Below are 20,495 nucleotides of genomic sequence, written 5' to 3' on the forward strand. Positions count from 1 at the left end.
GGGAGGGAGAAGTCCCCCACAGAGCACTTATTTCCTTTAGTGGGGGAAATGTGAGATGCAGGATGGTCTGTGCTGTGGTGGTAATGGTGGAAATTGTGATGGTGATGGTGGTGGTAGTGGTGGGTTTGGCGGCAATGGTGAGAGTGGTGGTGGTTATGAGGGTGCTGGTGATGGGGTGGCTGGGATGATGGTAGTGCTGGCCGTGGTGCTGGCAGTAGTGATGGCAGTGGTGGTACTTACTGACGGTGGTGATGGTGGTGGTGGTGGTGTGGGAGGGTGTGCATCTACCAGTTTGTGCTTTTCGTGTATGAACTCATGCTTTGTGATCTGCTGCTGCCTTATCCATTCCATGATTGTTCACCTTCCACCATCACTGTCCTAAGGACACATAGCGGGTATTTGGTTTAGAATGGAGCAATAATAAGTAGAGATTTTTAGAATTACAAAGGGTGAAGTTTGGGAGTCAGGGAAGTAGCAGGAGGCAGAGTGAACTGAACTCTTTCCCCCTGGTTTCCTCTGGGTAGTCTCCCACACCCAAAGGGAGCAAGACTTAGGGATATTTTAGTTGCCATAATGTCCAATGACTACAATACTTAGTACACTCTCCCTATAATGTCTGCATTGTCAGAGCAGCAGTGATATGAATAATGAAAATCAAGGGTAATATCCAGGGGTCATGTTCATGTTTTTGTGTATCATCTGTGACTTCTGTGTCATTAATTTCTTATGATACTTGGTAATAAAGCAAAGTTGCATTTCCTGAACTCCCAAAGATTCCAGCAGAGAAGAATGAATGATACGAGGCTAGGAGAAGGAGCCCTCTTGGGAGTGTTTGATTGGCAGAGGGAACTTAAGGCTTGGTGGAGAGCCAATGGCTTCAGAGGACCGAGGACAAAACAACCCATATGTTCATTTGGAAATACCATACAGTATATTTTCAAATCCTTTGGTATAACACTGAGTATTTTAATGGGGATTGACTGCAGAGTTCTGATTTCCTCTCATAAAGATGTCAATTTGGTTGACGGTGCCACAAGAAGAAGGACACTTGCATTTCTGACTTTTCTTCACTTCTTCATATCAGATCACTTGACTTCTTAAAATATCTTTGTTCTAATAAACTTCAATGATTAGGGCCTTAAATTGTCCTTATTGCCTTCCTCAAAATCTAGATCTATGGGAATGGAAGGGATATGGGCCCCCCCAAATCCTTTGACCTGGAAGAGCTTGCTTGGATCTTTGTTCCAGGCCATATGGTGGATTGGGATGGGGGGGAGTTCCTATTTTTATAACTCATAACGCCCCTACCTGTGTGAATCTGTTGAACGGTCCTTCTTTGCACACAAAGCAGGAAACATATTCAAAAGCGTATTAGTACTTCCCCGTGCTGGCTGACTTTTACTGCATAATCAGATTTGGCACTTTGGCTTTTCTTGGCCCAGATACATGGTGCCATCGTGTTGTTTGTCCTCTAGTTCAGACTCTCTCCAGCATCTCAGAACCAAAGTAGGGGCAGGATTAGAAAGAGCTCAATCTCTTCATCTCACAGAGCCCTAGACTGATGTCTAAAGCACAGAGGCCACTTCTTGCTGAAGATCTCCCCGAAACCCATGAGTCCTCAGAATCAAGGCTCACATTCCTACTTCCTGACTTTTAGCCTCAGATTTAACCTTTCCTGTGAATGAATGGCGTGTCACAAAGTACACTGACTCTTGTGAAGCAGCTTCATGTCTTTTAAGGTCAAGAGACCTTAAAAGGGGGGGGGGTAGTTCCCTATCTAGGGTTACCTAGAAATCTTAAATGGAGCAGCTGAGCACAGACAAGCAGTTAGCAGCCTCCAGCCAGGCATCAAACAACCCTAAGGTTGAGAGGGCAAGATGGGCTATGGATGGGCAGGAGATTGGAGTCGCAGAGGAGCTAGTGGGCAGACAGTTGCTTGATAATAGTGACAACTAATTTGTTCACCTAATGGAGAAATGGAGCTAAGTCCAAAAGGGCTAAATGTTTGTAACACTTGCACTTCCAGCTCATGGTCCTTCCTGCAAACACACTCATTGATGTCCCTGGCCTAGAGCCAAGGAGACAGAGCTAGAGATTTCCAGGGTTCTGGATGCTGTAGGGTATGGGTACTGATGAGGTGTGTTGGGTGTTGGAGTAGGGGTGCAGTTGGTAGGGAGAACAGAGGAGAGCACTGAGCAAAGGCAGATGGGAAGGGAATATATCACAATGTGTCATGGGCTGGGAAAGAGCATGGTCTCAGCAGTGGAGTCCAGGGCAGAATCCAGGTCTGGGAGTGATTGAAATGGTTGAATAGGCTGAGTAGGTAGAGGATGTGGAGGAGTTAGCATTGGCTAAGTAGCTTATATACCGGTAGGTATCAGTGGCTCACGCCTGAAACCTTAGCTACTTAGGAGGCTGAAATCTGAGGATCAAGGTTCAAAGCCAGCCTACAAGGAAAGTCCATAGACACTTAGTTCCAATTATCCAGCAAAAAAACTGGGAATGGAACTATGACTCAAGTAGTTGAGTGCTAGCCTTAAGTAATAATACTAAGGGACAGTGCCAAGGCCTTGAGTTCAAGACCTAGTAGCAACACACATGCACACGTGTGCATGTGTGCATACACACACACACACACACACACACACACACACACACGCATATATACCACATGCCTGTGCTGGGAAGTGATTTGAACCCAGTTGGAATGCATGTGGCACTAATGGGTTCAGGCTGCTGGGCACATGGGGGTAGACTTAGGAAGAAGTTGTTATGGCAGGTTAGGTGGGCTAGGGGTGTGATGGAGCTGTTCCTAGGCCTGTAGGGATGGAGAAGAAACAAGTAAATGAAGCTACGGAAATAGTCAGGAAGAGGCAAAGTCACAGGGCTGGCTTGGGAAGCCCTGCATAGTGGGACTAGGCCAGGATTGGTCAGTTGTCACAGGGAGGGAACAGAAGACAAGGTAGCTCACAAGATCACATACCTTTGCATGGCAACAGCATTTATTGAAATACAGATTGGTACAACCCGGAAGACAAAGCACCCACAGACAGTCATTAACCAGAGGAGGACCCAGGAAATGGCCTCAGCTTCTCCATCCCTCCACCAGCCCTTCAGTGGACAGATTCCCTCCTGAGCTCACAGAGGGAGATCTGGAGCAAGCATGGAGTCTTTGAAATGTGTAAAGGTGCACTGGATGGCAAGACCTGCCCAAAGTCCCCAAGCCAGGGGCTGTAGGCAAAAGCATATCCCACATAATGATTAGGGATGGATATTGTCACATAAGGAGTCTGGATGGAGCAGTTAGCTCAGGGGATGTCAGGAAGTCAGAAGGATGGGCAAAACACAACCAAGGAGAAACTGGCAGGTGCAGGCTACTGAAGTGACCTCTTGCACTAGTGAGGAGGGCCTTCCTCTCTGGTTCTCAGTTGTGGGGGGACCTGGCTGGGTGGTTAGGATCATTCTTTGACATAGGAAGACTTCCATGATGTCTAGCCACCCCCGGTGACTATCCAGAGAATGATACAAACTGACCTGCAGGTCTTTGGAGTTAAGCAAAGGGCTGTGAATGACCCTTGAAGAAAAGTAGGAAAACAACTTCCTAAAATGGGGGAGGGGGGAAAAGCAGCCCCTTGGGGTCTTTCCTCCTTGAGAACATCTGGAAGATTCTGGAAGCAAGCATACATTTTCCACTCACACACCACTCAGTGCCAGGGAAGACCCAGGAGGGGCCGGCCAGGTGGCTCTTGGCAGAAGTTATGCAAAGCGGACTGACCGGCTGCTCCCGCAGCTGAAGTTGGAGGAGCGGGTTTGGCATGGAGAGCAGGAGTCAGGGGCCATCACCGTGATGCTGCCCCCTGTGGCTGAGGGGCCAGAGGCAATCTGGCGCCCTGGGGTGGTACTGTAAGTGAGGCCCCCACAGGTGACTCCACCACGGGAACTGCTGACACCTGTGGGAAGTGCAGACAGGACTGAGTGAGGGGCTTGCCTGGATCTTGTCTAGCCAAGACACACCCCACAGCGAGTAGTATTGGAGGGGCTCTCTCCTCAAGAAGTCAGGCCCACGGGTACGGGTTCTTCCAGTCTCGGCCTGAGACTCCTTTCCACAGCCTGCACTTCCCTATGGCCACCAGTAAGAGGCGCTCAACCTTATTTTCTCTACGACCTCTAGTGGTCTCTAGTGAGACAGGAAGAAGGGGAAACTGTCTCTCAATTAGGGGAACACTGAATCCTAAGGATTAGGCCAAGGGGGTCCAGCTTTGCCATCACCAAAGCCATTTTCTTCAGGACAGCTCAAGGAGATACTTACAGACATTCACAGAGCCCACGCCCTCGCACAGCCTACAGGGAAAAAGAAAGTTCCATTAGCTCTAGCCCTGAGCTGGAATCCTTGAGACAGGTGATAGCTTGGGGCTAACAAGGGTCAACCTGTGTCCTGTGTGCAGAACTGAACTCCTGCAAAGTAGGAAGGGCTCCCTGGACCCTGCCTTGAATCTCATTTTTTTTTTTCTTTAGTGGCTTTCCATCCATGAAGATGAATGAATCCTCCTGTTTTTATTTGTTGTTTTTTAAGCCTGATCTCTTCACACGGCCTCCAGTTGAAGTGCTGGGTAGCTGGGGAGCTCACAGCAACCTCACATTTGAGATGGATGAAGAGCTTTGTGTGTGTGTGTGGGGGGGAGTACATCTTCATTATTGCACATGAGCCAGACTCAAGGGAAGATAGGAAGTGAGAATAAGCTCAGAGGTCGGTGACTTGGGGGCAGACCCCACTTCTATAGTGTGCTATGTGGCCATGAGAGAAGCACTGACTCAATTCATCTCTATCTATGGAACAGAAAAATGATACCTACATAGGGAATACAAAATGATTATTTAGCCTAGAGGCATTTAGTAGAATGTTATTATTATTGAACACTAACCTCCCTACCCTGAAGAATTGTAAGTCATGCTCAGGTGCAAGACAGTTCACTCTAGAAGAAACAGGGTCTCTGTCTTTGGCACCATTCTGAATACCTTCCAGGATTAGGTACATTCAGTCCTTTGCCTCACCTGTGCTCCTCGCCCTCCAGCAGGCGCCTATAGGTGGCGATCTCGATGTCCAGGCCCAGCTTGGAGTTCATCACCTCCTGGTACTCCTTCAGCAGGCAGGCCATGTCCTGCTTGGCCTTCTGCAGGGCGCCCTCCAGCTCGGCCAGCTTGCAGCGCGCATCGGCCAGGGCTGCCTCACCCTGCTGCTCTGCCTCAGCCACAGCGGTCTCCAGCTTGGCACGCTGTGTTAAGATGTGAAGACAAGTTGGGAGGGAGGGAGAGATGACCAAGAGACAGAGAGACCGAGAAGGAGCCAGACAGAGGGAGAGAGGAGAGAGGAAAGAGGAGAGAGGAGAGAGAGACAGAGACAGAGAGACAGAGACATAGAGAGAGATGGATAGAGAGAGCACAACTTAGATAAATGGATAGAGATCGGGCAGGGGAGGAGTTTACTAGAGAGAAGGCCGAATCTATGAGACTGAGTAAGGAGGTAGATGAGCCAGGAGATTTTCCTGATCACTCTTTCCTAGTGCTTTTGCAGGTGGCCTAGAAAGAGGCTAGATCCCTTTTTTGGAAATCAGTGATCTGTCTCACCGCAGCTCAAGTGATATAAAATTCGGGATATGGAAGGGGGGCTGCTATCTGTCTAGGACCTCGCTTTCTCATAAGCTCATTATAAGGCTAGATTAGAGTCAGGCCTTTGGCACAGGGTCTGGTTTGCAGACCATGGGAATCCACCCTGTAACTGACCTGGATCTTGGCATTCTCAATCTCAGCCGTCAGCCTCTGGATGATGCGGTTCAGCTCATTCATCTCCTCCCTGGTGCGGCGCAGGGTCTCCCCATGACGGACCACGGTGGCCTTCATCTCCTCGCACTGGGGAGGGACAGGGGCTCAGGAGAGGGAACCCCAGCCATGCAGCATCTCCACAGTAGTGGACAGTAACTGTACAGTGCTAAGCTCCTGCAAACTTACACAACCGTCTTTTCATACTACTCCAGTCTTGGAGCTATTGCCTCTCCCTTTTGAAAAATCATCCACAAAGTCAAAGAGGTCCATTTGGCATATACATCTTACACTGTTCCCACTGCCATATCTAGGAGACACCCACCTTGGTGCGGTACCAGGACTCAGCCTCTGCACGGCTACGGCTGGCCACATCATCATACTGAGCCTTGATCTCAGCAACCACACAGTCCATGTTGAGGTCCCGGCTGTTGTCCATCTTGACGATCACTGAAGTGTCTGAGATATGAGCTTGGAGAACACGAATCTCCTGTGGGGCCAATAGCCAGAGCATGTGGATCTAGTGCCTGATCTCGGTCATATTTCCCATTCCCCTGGGGACACTATTCACTTTCTAGGGGAAGGAAGATCACTGGTCAGAAATCATGACCCTCTTGCCTCCACCTTCATTCACACATAGGCACAGCAGAAAACAGCAAGGCTGGCCAGCCACCAGTGGCTCACATCTGTAATCCTCACTACTTGACAGGCTGAGATCTGAGGACTGTAATTCAAAGCCAGCCCAGGAAGGAAAAGTTAGAGACTCATCCCTAATTAACCACACACACACACACACACACACACACACACACACACACACACAAATAAAAAAAAAGCTGGAAAGTGTTCTGGATTTTACCTGGGGACAGCCTGGGACTCGACACAAGGGATAATTTATTTGACAAAGGGCATGAGTAGAGTTGGGTTGAACGGCAGGAAGAGTAGCTTGTCTGCTGAGGCTCCCTCTTTATAAACAGTTTCATGTGAACGTAGACTGACTTTCATTCAAACCAGTGCCCAGCCACACACACACACACACACACTCCAACATGCAAAGAGATGTTCACAGACTCACAGAAGCCAAGCTTGCACACACCATACTTTGGCACACATGTGAACACAGGAGGAGGATTGCCCACACAACTCACACACCCTGCCCTGTGCTGCAGGCCAACCTTGTGTGCTCACCATCTTTTCAGCCACCTTTCACAATGGCAAACATGCATGCACACAGACACTCTCAATCTAATCTCCTATCTCTGCACTTCCTGGCTGGGTTGGGTGCTCCTCACCTCTTCATAGAGGCGTTTCAGGAAGCCTGACTCCTCCACCAGGGCCTCCACGTTGGCTTCCAGGTCTGATTTCCGCAGGTAGGCACAGTCCACATCCTGGTGGGAAAACAAAAGGAATGATCTAGATGTGCCGGAGGGGCTTATGTGTGGGAGGGGCATGCAAGTGGAGGGGGACTATGAGTAGGAGGGACTTGCATGTGTGGGAGGGGCATGCATGTGGGAGGGGCTTGTATGTGGAAGGGGCCAAAGAAAAGTGATCCAGGGACTGTGTCCATGCTGGGAGGTTGCATGGGAGGCTCTATCTCCCCTTATAGCTCAGCTCTGCAACCGGCTTCTTACCTTCTTTAGAACCACAAACTCATTCTCTGCTGTGGCTCTCAGAGCCACCTCCTCTTCATACCTGGTATGGGGAAGAGAAAGGATAGGGCTCAGAGGCTAGACGTTGAGTTCTACTCCAGCTCCTAGTCAAGTTTTTCCAGGGGTCACAAGGATATTGACCCTCTTCTGATGCTATCTTGTCTTCTCAATCATCCATTTGCGCATTATTACTGGGCTAGCCCTTGTCTCAGTCTGGATTTGCTGCACCAGAGTCCTGCCTGTGAGATGAGCTCACAAAAGCAGATTCCACTCCCAAGTCTAACCTCATCTGTGCATCTTTGATCTAGAGACAGGGTGTGCCTATCATTGGTTGGAAAAGCACAGAGCCTTAGCAGCAAACCAATCAAAAGTAGGGCACACACAGTTATGGGTCTCCCCAGAGCTTCCTTTCCTCATTCCCCTGGGAGGTAAATCCAAGACTCATAGGGCCTCCAAAGGATGGAAGGGGAGAAAACCTTTCCTCTCCAGGAATCTGAGAAAACCTAGGTCTCACTGGACAGCTCCTCTGGGACCCAGGAAGACCAGAAGCTTCCAGCCTTCACTCTGAGTTTCCCATCACCAACACATATGCACTCACTTTTTCTTGTAGCCCTCCAGCACCTCTTGCACGTGATTGAGCTCTGAGGCCAGCCTCCCACTGTCGGCCTCCACACACTCGGCCTCCCTCCTCAGTGACTCAATATAGCCACCAAAGAGTGGCTCCAGGTTGCTCTCACAGCAGCGCTGGTTCTGGTAGAACTGCCATTTGGTCTCCAGCAGCTTGTTCTGCTGCTCCAGGAAGCGCACCTGCCATTAAGGTGGAGAAAAGAGAGAAAGCCTGGAGGAGTGCTGGCACCCTCAAAGCTTTCTCTGCTCTTTCGTATTGAGTGAAATGGGTTGAATCATGAGATTGAGAGTTTGGGGTTCAAAGAGCCCCGTCCTAGTATCCCCTGCAGAAAGGTGGAGGTAGAAGGGGAGAAAGCAAACCAAACTTAGTTCAGAGCCACCAAGGGCTGGTTCAAGTCTTGGTTCAGTGGGCAAGTTATTTAACCTCTTGATGCTCTATTTGCTCACTTTCCAAACAGGTAATTTGTGATACAATTGATGTCAAGATTGAACCCGTTAATATGTGTAAAGTGCTTGTGAACAGTTTCAGACTTGTGGTAAAACACAGACTGTTAATTTAACTAATTAGCCTAATTATCACTTGTCCCTCAATTATTGATTTATACAACAAACATTTCTTCAATACTTGAGTGCACACATATACACATATCTAACTTTAGTTTAGATTTGATTGCTTTTATTTATTTATTTTGTGCTTATACCAGGGTTTGAACTCAGTGCCTGGGCACTGTCCCTTAGCTTTTTTACTCAAGGCTGGTGCTCTACCACTTGAGCTACAGTTCCACTTCCAGTATTTTGGTGGTTAATTGAAGATAAGAGTTTCATGAACTCTCCTATCTATGCCCAGGCTGGCTTCAAACTCAGATCTCAGCCTCCTGAGTAGCTAGGATTACAGATCTGAGCCACTGCTGCCTGGCCATTATCACCATTTTACTAGCACATATTCCACATGAGGAAAAGACTAGCTCATCGCAAGTGACATAGTAAGGATTCAACATCTCTTAAGTCCTGCCCACTGCCCTCAGCTGCCCACCGTTGTGAGTCTGAGAAGTTCATCAAAACTCACCTCCATTCATCATTTGACAAAAATGGCGATTAATAACCCCTCTCCCATACATTGAGTCATTCACTAAGATCACCAAAGAAAACATGATTAGGGGAAAATCACTAACTATCTTAAAACTGGGATTCCAGAAGCCCAAGCTTGGTCCTATTCTGGCTGCTCCCCTCCTTCCTAGGGCAGACTCTCCTCCATTCCCCCCACCCTCCATGGAAACCAGCCTTCTCTTGCTCACATTTGTGGGTCCCCTCCTGCTAAGCAGAGCATCTCCCTATCTATATTCCAGATTCTATCTATGAGCAGACTGCCAAGTGTGGTGTGGTTTGCTGTCACTCCTGCTCCAACCTTGTCTTTGGAAACTGATTATAACAACAGCTGGCATCTATTGAGTGCTCTTTAGTGGCACGTGCGGTGCTTGAATTCATTCACCCTCACTCGGGCTGGGAAGGCAGGTCCTGCTCTCCAGACCATAACCTGCCTGGGTCTCACATGGCTGAATGGTATGGTGAGGTCTTAGGCAGGTCTTAGCAGCCCTGGATCCTTTCTGGTGCTGCCTGGGCCATGAGTGCCCTCTGTTCCCATTATCCTCCATTCACCCCACACCTACTGTCCAGCCTTGGTATATCGGGCCAGCTCTGGCCCCGTTCTTTCGTCTTAACTTCAGGAGTACACACACACACACACACACACACACACACACACACACACACACACACACACACACTGAAGACCATAGATGCCATTTCCACACCACACCCAGACCTCAGTAAACTTGGCCACTGGGTACCAGTGGCTCGCTCAATCCTGTAATCTCAGCTACTCAGGAGGCTGAAGTCTGAGGATAGTGGTTCCAAGCCAGCCCAGCCAGGCAGGAAAATCTGTGAGACTCTATCTCCAGTAAACTACTCAAAAAAGCCAGAAGTGGGACTGTGGATCAAGTGGTAGAGCAAAAGCCTTGAGCAAAAGAAGCTCAGAGACAGTGCCCAGGCCCAGAATTCAAGCCCCAGTATTGGGGGATGGATGGAGGGGGGGAACATGATAACAAATCCATCTGCTTATATCAAAGTCTGCATTGTTTTCCATTTGCCGTCTCAAACTTGTCTCCCAAATAGATGGGGGTCCTTCCTGAGGGCAAGCAAGAACAAGGTCCTCTCTGGACCATTCCAGGCTGCACTGACCTTGTCGATGAAGGCCGCAAATTTGCTGTTGAGACCCTTGATCTGCTCCTTCTCCTCATGCTTCACGCACTGCGCGTTGGGGTCGATCTCCAGGTTGAGGGGCGTCAGGAGGCTCTCGTTGACGGACACGGTGGTGATGCATGGGGGGCTGGGCCCGCAGACGCCCCCTGAGCGGTAGCCGAAGCTGCGTCCGTAGGAGCCAGCTCGGAAGCCCCCCACTGCCATGCGGGGCCCGCAGGATCCTGGGTTACACAGGCTGCGGCTGCTGAAACCTGTGAGGCCCCGGTAACAAGAGACCCCACGGTAGGGAGCAGCGCTGACACAGCAGCGGTTGCCAGTTTTGGGGGTGATGGCGGAACAGGAGCTGAAGTTCCTGGTCACCCCACATCCGGAGCTGATCCTGTAGGAGAGGGAGGACATGGCGAGGAGGCCCGGAGCAGAGTCTGAACTGATGCAGAGGTTGGAGGTAGCTGTGGGTTGCGAAGTGAGAAGCTTAGGATCTTTCTGGTCCCTCTGATCCTCCCTGGGCCTTTTTATTGCTGGAGAGAGCTGGGATGGTTGGTTGCATAAAAGGAGTGAAAAGCCATTTTATGTTGTTTATGGGCTTGGGGAGGTTGCCAGCAACTCCCCAAGGACTCGTCTTAAAGGTGAGGTCAGAGGCGACTTGGGCTCCATGAAGTATTGAAGATGTTATTAGGGACACAGTACGTTTGCACTTTTCATCTTCAAAGCTCGTTTACGCACATTAAGCAATTAATTTTCTTATAGCCTCTCTCTCTCTCTCTCCATGAAATGGCCCCAACCCACACTTGGAGACAGATTTGAACTTCACCACAGTCCGGGGGTGGCTGGGTTTTGAGGATTACCAGTGGTGGGGGTACCCGTTCATGGGAGAAGTTATGGGGTCCCAGGTTGACTGAACTCTAAAAGAGGTTGCTGTTCTGTGGCTCCAGGCAGGCAATCACATCACTTTCTCAAGAGCCCACAGGCAGCCAGGTAGTCCCCCTGGAAGAGGACATAGGACCATAGGGGGTCATTTTGATCATGCTCTCTCTCCAGGACAAATGGACAGAGCCAATGGGTCTCTTGGAACCTTCTGGATTCCAGCCCATCTGTTCCAGAACTCTGAACTCTTCACTCAGCAGACGTGCAAACCACTCAAGTCTCAGCAGCCACTTAATGAGCGCTTGTAGATAGATAATAGGAAGACTCCTTTGGTCACTTTCTTCCATGTGGCCAGAACCTAGGAGAAATTATCCAGGTTATTTCGGGATAACCTGGTAGCTGTAAAGTCGCTCTGGACACCTTCCCTTTTCTCTTTAAAAAGAAATAGATTGAGTTTGGGTGCTGGTGGCTCACGCCTGGAATCCTAGCTTCTCAGGAGGCTGAGATCCGAATATCACACTTGTGAAAAGTTCATGAAATTCTTATCTCCAATTAACCACCAGAAAACTAGAAGTAGAGCTGTGGCTCAAAGTGACAGAAAAGCTCAGGGACAGCATCTCCCTGAGTTCAAGCCCCAAGATTGACAAAAAGAAAAGAAAAAAAGAAAGAAATAGGCCTTGGACGCCTCCCTTCTGTCTAAGACCCACCCACCAGAACTGTAACCGGGTAGTTCACAGACTGCCTTGCACAGATGGAAATGGAGTGATGATGGCTCACTCTTCTCTGAGACCCCCCTGGGGTCTTGGGAGGCCTTGTCCTCCAAACACCCCTGCTTTCCAGTTTGTCCTCAGGCCACTGATTTGGGATAAGGTTGGCTGTCCTAATACTTCTTGAGGATGTAGTTTCTGCCCTCAAGGAGGCTAGCCAGACAGCTAGCCTGTCCAGAACTTGAAGAAGAGCAACTGAACTTCCCCAGAGGGGAAACTCTTCTCTTGGGAGCTTTCTAGAATCAAACACTGCCATTACCATCGCTGAGCTCTCAGTAAGAGGCCCCTAGTTCTGTCCTGGGTCTTTCATGGCTAGTTAAATTCAGGCCTTCATCTGGAATGAGAGTTGAAAGAGCTTTGCCCCCATCCTACATCTGTTCTTCAGGAAGGGAAGAGAGCCCTTGGGCCACTGTGGGGGGTGGGGCAGTAGGTGCTCTGCAGGGGCTCCTAAAAGCCAGTGGCATCCTGTTTCCCCTCTGGGTTAACCACCTGGCAATGGGATCAAAGTTGAAAGACTCTCCCTAGCTCTGTGGCTTTGTGGGGAGAGCTTGTAACCCCTCTGAGCCTGTTTCCTTGACCTTAAGTGGGATTCTTCCAAAAGAATTCTCCTCACTGTTAGAGGGATTAAATGGGGAAATGTAAGAGGCTGAGCTTTGGGGATCATTAACTTCTGCATAAGGAAAGGGATCCTTGCTTCCGGTCACCCCCTGACTACCAAGTTCCCCAGGAGAGTAGACTTGTTCCTGCCCCACCCACCTTCCTTCCTCTGCATGTTTATGACGTCTCTACCCTTTCAAGGTTGCGTTTAATGTTTTCCTCAGCTTGATTTCACTCATATAAAAATCTTGGGTGGAGTCTGGGGGCGGATGGGAGAATACGAGATATGCCTCCAGTCCCAGCTTGGGGTGGGGGGACCCCTGCTGCCATTGCTTAAGGTCCAGGAGAGCATCCTGGTGCTATGGACAGCGACTGCTCACTGACCAACTGTCTACACCCGAGTGCGGAGGGCACAAGGGATCCAGGAAGAGGGTGGAGGTGCATGAGAGGGAGAGGCTGGAAAGTCACCCTGAACTCAAGGAACCTTGTGCCCAACTGGGCTTTGCTGCGACTGCCACTGAAGCCAGATCCATCTTTGTTTCTCCTGGGGGCAGCAGGGAGTTCAGGCTCTCCACCCCACCACCATTTTCCTCCATCTCAATACATATTCATTCATGCCTTGCCAAATTTCCACCTTCTATCTACCAGAGTGAGACCAAGGGAAAGGAAGGACCGGGGGTGGGGACACCTGGAAGCAGAGATACCTGCCTGGGACCAGCAGGGCCAGAGCAATTGGGCAGGTGTGCAGGGTCAGAAGAGCTGGCTTGCCACTGGCTAGGCTCTGGTGTTGGATGGTCTACCTTGCTTAAAATCTAGCTGAGGGGCTTCTTAAGATGTCTGTCCACAGGGAAGTCCAAAGGACAGGGAGGCTGGCTCCTCGGTGGCTCCAACAATCAAGGGATTCACAGGCCAGGTCAATTGGGACAGCTGTCCTGGAAAGACCCAAGCCTCTGCTGTGACGCTGTAACCCTAGAAATGGCAGTGACCCCATAGCCCTGTGCCCATCTCTACCTACACCCAAGACTCCTGGGCAGCAGGGAGGTGTGGAGGGAGGAGGGATTCTTTGCTCTGAGTGTCAGGATCTTTTTGGGGTTGTGGTGAGAGCTTGATCTCCTCTCAGGGCTCATGACTACATTCACCACCCACCTGTGTGCTTTGGATTTCTCATCCTGCATCCCTGTCTCTATCTCTAAACCTTCTCCCAGGTCACACCTTTGTCTGGAATGTTCCAGAACAGCTGCCTCCTCCAGGAAGCTGCTGTGAACTAGTCAGAGGGAGGCTGCAATTTCTCCTCCTCTGTGTCTCATAAAATGTCTTCTTGGGGTTTCCCAGGTAACTTCAATTATCCCCTCCCACACCGGCTTATCCCTGGTGCTGTCATTAATCACTCCCCCTCCCCCCCCAGATCCCACCATTAGACGCTTCACCGAGTGTTAGCATGTCCATTCAGATTCTGACTGCCTGGCATCAGTGACTTACCCTTATAATCAATCCTAGCTACTCAGGAAGCTGAGGCTGAGATCTGAGGACTGTGGTTCAAAGCCAGCCTGGACATGAAAGCCCATGAGATTCTTATCTTCAATTAACCACCAGAAAACCAGAAGTGGTGCTGTGGCTCAAAGTGATAGAGCTCTAGCCTTGGGCTGAAAAGCTCCGGGACAGCACCCAGGCCCAGAGTTCAAGCCCCATGACCCGGAGGTTGGGGTGGGGGAGAGGAGAACTCTGTGACTGCCTGGTAACGGCATCTCACACTTACAATCAATCCTAGTGCCCCAGGAGGCTGGGATTTGAGGATCTTGGCTCAAAGACAGCCAGGGGAAAAAAACTCGGTGAGACCCTTATCTCCAATTAACCAGCAAAAAAAGCCAGAAGTGGAGGTGTGGCTCAAGTGGTAGAGTGCCCCTGTTGAGTGAATAAAATTAAAAGGATAGCACCTACACCCCAAGTTTAAGCTCTAGTACTTACACAAAATATAATAATAATAATATTAATAATAATGATACTATGTCCATGTAGAATTTTGAATGTTCCCAACAAGCTACTTTTTTCAGGAGAATGTCAAGAGATTTTGGGAGAAGAGAGGCTTTTGCCCATTCTGGAGTTCTTGGCAACTTCTGAGATGTCCTTTGAGTTCTCTGCACCCCACCGAGTACAAACTCTGGGGTCCTTGCAGGTTCCTATAGTCAAGCCTCAGCCCTTCCCATGGCTGGCCCTTCTTCCTCCTCTGCTCTACTCAAGCTGGGATATTTTTGTGCTTTCTCTTCCCTACACCAGAACATTCCTGTCTCTTTCCTTCCCCTCTCCCCCTCTTTCCTTTTGGTAATTCATGGGGCTTGAACTTAGGACCTAGATGCTATCTCTGAGCTTTTCTGCTCGAGGCTAGTACTACCACTGAGCCACAGTTTCACTTCTGGTTTTCTGGTCCTTAATTAGAGATAAGAGTCTCATGGATTTTCCTGCCAGAACTGGCCTTGAACTGTCACCCTGCTAGGATTACTGGCATGAGTCTCCAGGGCCTATCTCTTCCCTTCTTTTATTATTCTTAGAACCCCCAGTGTGCAGGAAGTCTTCTTGGATTTGTCTAAAGATATGAGGGCATGTATACTTTCCCCAGTCCTGGCTTGCCTGACTTTAGAGCCACCTAATGCCTGGGCTTTTCCTCTTCTTCCTGGCCAGCCGGCCGGATCTTGTACATACTGGCCAGCTCCTCACAGACAAAGCCCATTCCCAATAGCCTCAGTGAGGCAACTGCTCTCCCATTCACGCTGATTCACCCGAGCTTTCAACTCGGCCTGCCTAGATTGAGTGTTCTAAGCCCCATGACTCCTTTCTGGCATTTTCCAGACTGGTGCACATTTCAGAGAATGGCTGTGGGAGTAAAGAGTGTCCGAGCCACAGGGAAAACCTGACAGACCACTGCTCTCCCCAGGGCTTCTCAGGCTGGTCCCTAACCAGATGGCCAAGCTGCTTCCTAGCTCACCCCCCCCCCACTCTTTTTTTCCCTTATGGCTTCCTAGCTGGGAACTCAATGGAGCCAAACACTACCCCAGCTCCATCCACATGGCCTCCTGCAGGTCACATTCTGTGGTGGCTTTGCTGTTTTTGTGATTGCTCTGGTCAGAAAAAATGCCCTGTCTACAGAACAACTCATTTCAGAATCAGATGACAGTGGTGGGTGTTCCAGTACTGGGACTTGAACTCAGGGCCTGGGAGTTGTCTCATAGCCTTTTCTGCTCAAGGCTAATACTTGGCCGCTTAAGCTCCTCTTCTTCCTTCTTTCCCTCTTTCCCTCTTTCTTTCTTTCTTTCTTTCTCTCTCTCTCGCTCTTTCTTTCTTCCTTCCTTTCTTTCTTCTTCATGTATACAACTCAACCATTTTTTTCTGTCTCTTCTCTAACCCTAAAAGAAGCACCATAGGAGTAGTTACTTTGCCCACTGATGATGAACAGCACGTTTACGAAGGAATTGGAAACATAGTGAGTGCCCAGTGAGAGTGTTTGTTGACTGAATGTATGCAATTAGATAGGAATAATATCTCAGCTTCTTAAGATATTTGAAGTTTGGCAGAAAATGCCAACTGTGGGAAGTCTTGGCCCTTGAGCTCTAAAGAGTTCAGTTTGAAAACCGTAAGACTTAAAACCCTCTTTGCCCTGGTGTGACTCTTTTCTGCTTCAAGGCTGTGGCTTTCTGAGAACCCTGGGGGGAGGGCTGAAGGAGGGAGAGAAAGGTGGGGGGTCCAGAGATACACGAGGATTCAAATAACCCTGTGTTGAGCTGGTGATCATGGGACTAAATTTCTTCTTTAAAAAGCCTAGTGGTACATGTTTGTGTGTCCTGCATGCAATTTTGAGAATGCAAGGAATGGGAGGGAGATGCATGCTAGAAAGACTCTACGCCCCACCCCACCCCCTTCCCTTCCTGTTGGTCACTCCTGATGGTAGCCTGCTTTGAAATTTTCCTGCTGGTCTCTTGTGATGGTCTTGGCCAGAAGAGGGCAGCAAAGGTCCACAGATGGCTCAGCAAAGGCCACAGGCTCTGAGTCAAGAGCAGGCAAGATCAAGGAGGCACCTGTTGGTCTATACCTTGCACCTGTGGGTGGATGAATGGCTTAGGACTCAAGAGCTTAGAGGTTGGAAACAGTGGGTGGACTGTAGACTGGGCTGCCGACCACAGCCATTCCCTACGAATAATACAAAATCTGAGCCCTAGAGGTTCAGACTTGAAATCCCAGTCATTTTAGAGGTAGAGATCTCCAGTATTGTCGTTTAAAGCCAGCTTTGGGCAGGAAAATCTGTAAGACTCTACATATCTCCAATTAACCAGAAAAAAAGGTGTGCTAGGGTTATAGCTCAAGTGGTAGAGTGCCAGGTGTAAGTAAAAAGCTCAAATTCCTGAATTCAAGCTTCAGTATTGGCACAAAAACTTAAAAGAAAAAGGAAAGGAATTAAATACAGACACTACCAGCATGACTTCTCCCATCAAAACAGCAGCAATTATTTCTTGAACACCTACTATGTGCCAGGCTGCATGCTCAGCACTCTAGATAGGTCATTGTGTGTCATCTCCATAATGACTCTGTGAAATAGGAATACCTTGAGATTGTATGGATGTGTCAAGAGATTTATTGTTCAATGTCTCCAGGCCCCTGAATGGGTCATCTGTCCAGTGGGAACTAAGGGAGGAATGTTTTCCTCCCCAGACAATGCCTGGTCACTGACAGTACAGACAATCATTCACAGCCCATCTATTACCTTCTCAGCCTTTCTGATTTTGGATTTATTTATTGCTCCTTTCTTGTCTTCTTCACTTACTTGAATCAGCAAAAATATTCCACTCGTTGTATCTACTGACTCTTGAGTATATTCTGTATTATTATTTTTAGTAGCTACTCCAGAGATACAGTGTCCCCCATCTACTCTTTCCCAGTGTTCTCAGAGAACTGCGATGTGTCACTTACATTCATTATAGATAACGAGTGCATGCATGGCAAGCCCACTGTTTTGGTTACTGTGTTTTGTTTGACCAGCCATAGAATTTTAAAGAATATCAGAGGAGCACATGGTCCTTTGCAGTGACCCAGGTCCTTCCTCTTTCAGTAGAGCTTCCTTCGTGTCAGGTGTGGCCTGCTTCCTTCTGAAGCCTTTCTTCAGGGCAGCTGTGGGTGTGAGGCAAATTTCTTTACATTTTCTCCTTTAGAGAATGCACTTTCCTCTCTCTCTCTCTCTCTCTCTCTCTCTCTCTCTCTCTCTCTCTCTCTCTCTCTCTCTCTCTCCTTCTCCTTCTCCTTCTCCTTCTCCTTCTTCTTTTGTTTTGCTGGTATAGGCCCTAAACTCAGAGCCTAGGCACTATCCCTTAGCATTTTCACTTAAGGCAGTGCTCTACCACCTAAGCCACACTGCTTCACTTCTAGCCTTTCGCTAGGTAATTGGAGATAAGAATCTCATGGACTTGTCTGCCTAAACCAGCTCCAAATCACAATCTCAGCCTTCTGAGTAGCTAGGATTACAAATGTAAACCATCTGGCTGGTTTTTTGTTTTTGTCTTTGAAAGATATTTTTGCTGGCTGTAGAATTCTGCTTTTACAGGATTGTTCTCATAACTCAGCGTGAGAGAACTCAACTAGCATGCTGAAGACCCTGCCTTCAATCTCCAGCATTAATTTTTTTTTTTGCAATTTCCTCCCTACTCATCCATCCCAGCACTTGGAAGATGAGGTTCAAGACCCACTGATGGCTATAATCCTAGCTAATCAGGAGGCTGCAATCTGAGGATTGCAATTCAAAGCTAGCAGGCTAGCTTAGAAAACTCCATGAGACTCTCTCCCCTCACCCCCCAAAAAAAACCCAACAACAACAGAAATGGAGGCATGGTTCAAGTGATGGGAATAGCAGCTTTGACTGAAAAAGCCAAGTGAAGGCATGAGGCCCTGAGTTCAAGCCCCAGTACTGACACAGAAATAAGACATGTTTCTGCTATTTTTAGTGCAACTTGCTATTTTTCTCTACCTTAAATATATCTGTCCATGTAGCTAAAAGTGTGACGCAGATAGTAGAGTGTCCACCAGTGAGTGAAAGGGTCAGATACAGAGTTCAAGTCCAGGTATTGGGCAATCAAAAGAAGAAAAAACCTGTCCAATCTTTCTCTGCCTTTATTCTCACAAGTGGATGAGTGTAGACTTCAAGACAATGACTTTCCTTGACCCACTCCTTTGGCATCTGGAGTCCATCAGTCTCTTGTCATTTCAAATGTTGTGCTTTTTCAATTCTAAAGTTTCCACGTGATTTTATTTTTGATAGTCTTTTTAAAACTTGACTCATTTATTTTACTCATTTCAAATGTTCCTCCCTTTGTCTCATGGATTATGTTTTTGGTAAAGATCTGAAATATTTTTTCTTCAGTTCTGGATTTGAACTCAAAGCCTTGCGTTTGCTAGACTGGCATTCTGTTACTTGAGCCACGTTCTCAGCCTTTTTTTTTCTTTACTGGTTTCTCCAGTAGATTCTCATATTTTTGCCCATTGCCAGCTTTGGATCAATGATCCTCTGGAGCTCCTGCAGAGCTAGAATGACAGCTATGAACCACTACATTAAGCCTGTTGGTTGCTAACATTTTGCCAGGCTGACCTGATCTCGTCCTCATGAGTAGCTGAGATTACAGGTATGAGTCACTGTACCCGCGATGCTTTTAGGTATTTATGTGATCATTCTAGCATCTCTCATTTTGGCATGACATCTGTTGACTTTCTCTCTCCTTGAAAACTGGCCACATTTTCCTGATCCCTTAAATGTCAAAAGAATTTTAGCTTGTATCCCAAATGTATTGAAGATGATATGTGGCTTCAGGCTCTTGCTAAAATCCTCAGAGGAATGTTTTTTGGGGAAAGGCACGAAATGGTTTGAATCTGGAATCAGCATCATTGGGCTCAAACTGCAATCCCTGCCTCCCCTACTTTTCCTTTTTGCCAGTCCTGGGGCTTGAACTCAGGGCCTGGGCACTATTCTTGGATATTTTTGCTCAAGGCTAGCACTCTGCCACTTGAGCCACAGTGCCATTTCCAGCTTTTTCTTCATATGTGGTACTAATTGATCCCAGGGCTTCGTGCATACCAGGCAAGCATTCTACCACTAGGCCACGCTCCCCACCCATCCTGCCCCTCCTTTTAAGGGCTGTCCTGTCAAATTGTGTTCTATTTTCCCTCGCCCAGGCTGACTGCTATGTGCCTGTCCCATATCTATGCCACTGAGTGCTTTGTATGGAATCTCGGCAGAGGTTCAGATCTGCTTTTAGTTCTCATGGTCCTTGTAATGGGGCTTCAGGTCTTCTGTATGTGAATGAGGTTAAGGCAAGCCTGTCTTGATGGAGTCATATGCCTTTTCTCCCTTTCTCTCCCAGCCCTTATCCCACCCTGCCCAGGAACTCTTTTCCTGGTTCCTCATGCCAGAGAGATCAAGAGTTTCAGTCACGTGCTGCTGCCTTCAGAGCAAAACCACAAGAAAACGGCAATGACGACTCACTCCCTCTCCCTGTTTTCTGACCCATAAGAATCTCTTTCCCTGGTGTCTCTCTCTGGGTAGAAAGGTGCATTTTCTGTAAGAGTTTCAAACTGAGGCTTTTCACTCCACAGCTGGCATCTGCCCTGAGCTCAACGCCATGGGTGTAAAGAGGAAATACATACCTGGCTTGCTTCTGGCAACCTCAAAGAGTTGCTTTATCAATTGGAAGCAATGTCTTCAAAGTAGTATATATTCACAAGTCAGGGGCCAATCAGGAGATGGTACCACACATTAACTTAAGCGGGTAAAGTGCAGGAGAAATAATATTCAGGTCAGAGTTGTGGAAGATTAGCTAGTGAGAAGTAAAGCTCACATTAGAGAAATATTGCTTGTAAGAACCAACTACCATCTCCAGGGCTATGG

The 20,495-nt window shown here is 48.3% G+C and overlaps 1 protein-coding gene across 2 annotated transcripts; it reads right to left on the reverse strand.

Annotated features, from left to right (window-relative positions):
* Window positions 1-3,756: 3,756 nt before the first annotated feature.
* LOC150066873 (keratin, type II cuticular Hb5) lies at window positions 3,757-10,751 on the reverse strand. Of its 2 annotated transcripts, XM_090356034.1 has the most exons (9): window positions 10,332-10,751; window positions 8,065-8,273; window positions 7,449-7,509; window positions 7,110-7,205; window positions 6,143-6,307; window positions 5,782-5,907; window positions 5,053-5,273; window positions 4,310-4,341; window positions 3,757-3,950 (listed from the first exon to the last, which is right to left on the reverse strand). In XM_090356034.1, exons 1-9 carry the CDS (start codon window positions 10,749-10,751, stop codon window positions 3,757-3,759), a joined length of 1,524 nt encoding a protein of 507 aa, XP_090212160.1. The 2 variants fall into 2 exon arrangements, with proteins under 2 accessions (XP_090212160.1, XP_090212169.1); XM_090356043.1 differs by lacking the exon at window positions 4,310-4,341 and having other exon boundaries at window positions 3,830-3,950.
* Window positions 10,752-20,495: the final 9,744 nt, after the last annotated feature.

This window comes from Megascapheus bottae, chromosome 2 (genome assembly GCF_031878675.1).
Source record: "Megascapheus bottae isolate mThoBot1 chromosome 2, mThoBot2.hap1, whole genome shotgun sequence".
Lineage (NCBI taxonomy): Eukaryota > Metazoa > Chordata > Mammalia > Rodentia > Geomyidae > Megascapheus > Megascapheus bottae.

What these genes read in the sequence shown, in the direction of transcription:
- LOC150066873 (XM_090356034.1), bottom strand. Translation starts at nt 10,751, where the DNA reads ATGTCCTCCCTCTCCTACAGGATCAGCTCCGGATGTGGGGTGACCAGG. An exon ending in TTGCGGCCTTCATCGACAAG is followed by an intron (nt 8,274 to 10,331) that starts GTCAGTGCAGCC and finishes CCTTAATGGCAG; the next exon opens with GTGCGCTTCCTGGAGCAGCA. An exon ending in AGTCCTGGTACCGCACCAAG is followed by an intron (nt 5,908 to 6,142) that starts GTGGGTGTCTCC and finishes GTCCCTCCCCAG; the next exon opens with TGCGAGGAGATGAAGGCCAC.